We start from the raw sequence: 1,516 nt of genomic DNA, 5'->3' as shown, positions 1-1,516 counted from the left end.
CAATACTATAGATTTTTTCTAAAGATAAATTCATTATATGTATGAAATCTTCCATTTAAATTAATTTGAGAATTATCCATAACTTCAATAACTTTTGCATTCCAGTAATCATATGAACTTGTCATTGTGAACTTACCATCAAGATATGTTCTGTTACATTTAAAAGCTAAACCAGAGTATTTGAAAGCCTTGTTAAAATAATATGAATAATCGTTTGAGAGTGATTCACATTGTTTATCTTTTCCATTTTCAAATCCATCTTCAAAATTATATCCTTTTTGAATACAGTCATATTCATCAGCATTAATACAAATAATTAACATTATAATATAAAACATTAATCTAAATAATGATGAAAAATACGAATATGAGATTATTTTTGTGATAATTTACATTGTTTCTTTCTTTTTTGTCATTTTGAATCTTTTGTTGAATTTTGTTATTTTATATATAAATAGATTAATAATAATATACTAATTTGTTATTTATTTTTATTATTATTAATTAAAATCTTAACATTAAAAAATAGAAAACATGAATTTTTAATAAAACAGTGTTATTCTCAATAAAATCATGATTTGATTTATTTAAGTACTCTTTATCATCTCGTCATTCCATTCATTTGTTTGTTCACTATTTAGATTATCCAATAAGTAAATACAACACATATACTAAATAATAAAGCATTGATAGTGTGTAGTATTTAGATTTAATGAAACTGTGAAAAACAACATATCAATTGTATTAACTTTATGTACTTTTAATAAAGAATTGAATAAACAAAACTCTTTGATACAAATTAGAACAAGTGAATAAAGGTATAATAACAAAAACAATAAGAAGGATAAGAAAACGATAACTCTTTCATAAATATCTGTTCATATAATAATGTAACAACTAAACAATAATATAGTAAAAAAAAAATAGAAAGTTAGTTTGAAGGTAAAGATAAAAAATGTTCTAAGGGCATAAGTTTAAAAGAATGTATAAGTGTTAATTTGATAGACCATTGTTAGTTTAATGTTATTCTCCAAAGCTATTAAATTTAATGATAATAGAAGACCATTCCTATTAAATATTCAAGAAGTTGTTAATCTGAATTGGCTTTTGTTTTTTTTACAAAAAGGTTGGAGTTGATAAAAAAGATGAATAAATCCTCTATGATAAATTGAAAGATTTTGATTAAATAAACACACTTATGATAGGAATGAAACAAAGAAAATCTTTACTAGAATAAAACTATATCCAAATAATGAATAACTCTTTTTACTAATGAATGAAATAATATAAAGTTAATATGTTAATTCAAATAAAGAACAAAAAATAAGACTTAGAATTAATTCAATTATGGTTGATCAAACTAAATAACTAAAATTTTTGTATATCTGATTTATACAGATGTTAGAGATAATAAATGTTGTAAGAGTGAATTTGGTATTAACAAAATAAATAAAGAGAAATTATTAACATCTTGATATAATTAAAAGAGTATCTCCCTTCTTTAAAAAATAAAAAT

General features: G+C 21.0%; 1 protein-coding gene across 1 annotated transcript, besides 3 other annotated features; it reads right to left on the bottom strand.

Moving 5' to 3' along the window:
* Positions 1-5: 5 nt before the first annotated feature.
* Positions 6-323, bottom strand: EDI_321130 (uncharacterized protein; the record flags this gene model as incomplete). Its single annotated transcript, XM_001734676.1, has 1 exon — positions 6-323. The coding sequence occupies one exon, from the start codon at positions 321-323 to the stop codon at positions 6-8; it is 318 nt and encodes a 105-aa protein (XP_001734728.1).
* Positions 303-351: a sequence feature (AT_rich).
* Positions 352-439: 88 nt separating this feature from the next.
* Positions 440-551: a sequence feature (AT_rich).
* A 949-nt stretch (positions 552-1,500) lies between these two features.
* Positions 1,501-1,516: part of a sequence feature (AT_rich) that runs on past the window's edge.

The sequence above is a fragment of the Entamoeba dispar genome, genomic scaffold (genome assembly GCF_000209125.1).
Source record: "Entamoeba dispar SAW760 scf_1105229458449 genomic scaffold, whole genome shotgun sequence".
NCBI classification, from domain to species: Eukaryota; Evosea; order Mastigamoebida; family Endamoebidae; genus Entamoeba; species Entamoeba dispar.
The sequence above is the reverse complement of the archived record's forward strand: the minus strand, read 5'-3'. Positions and strand labels throughout refer to the sequence as shown.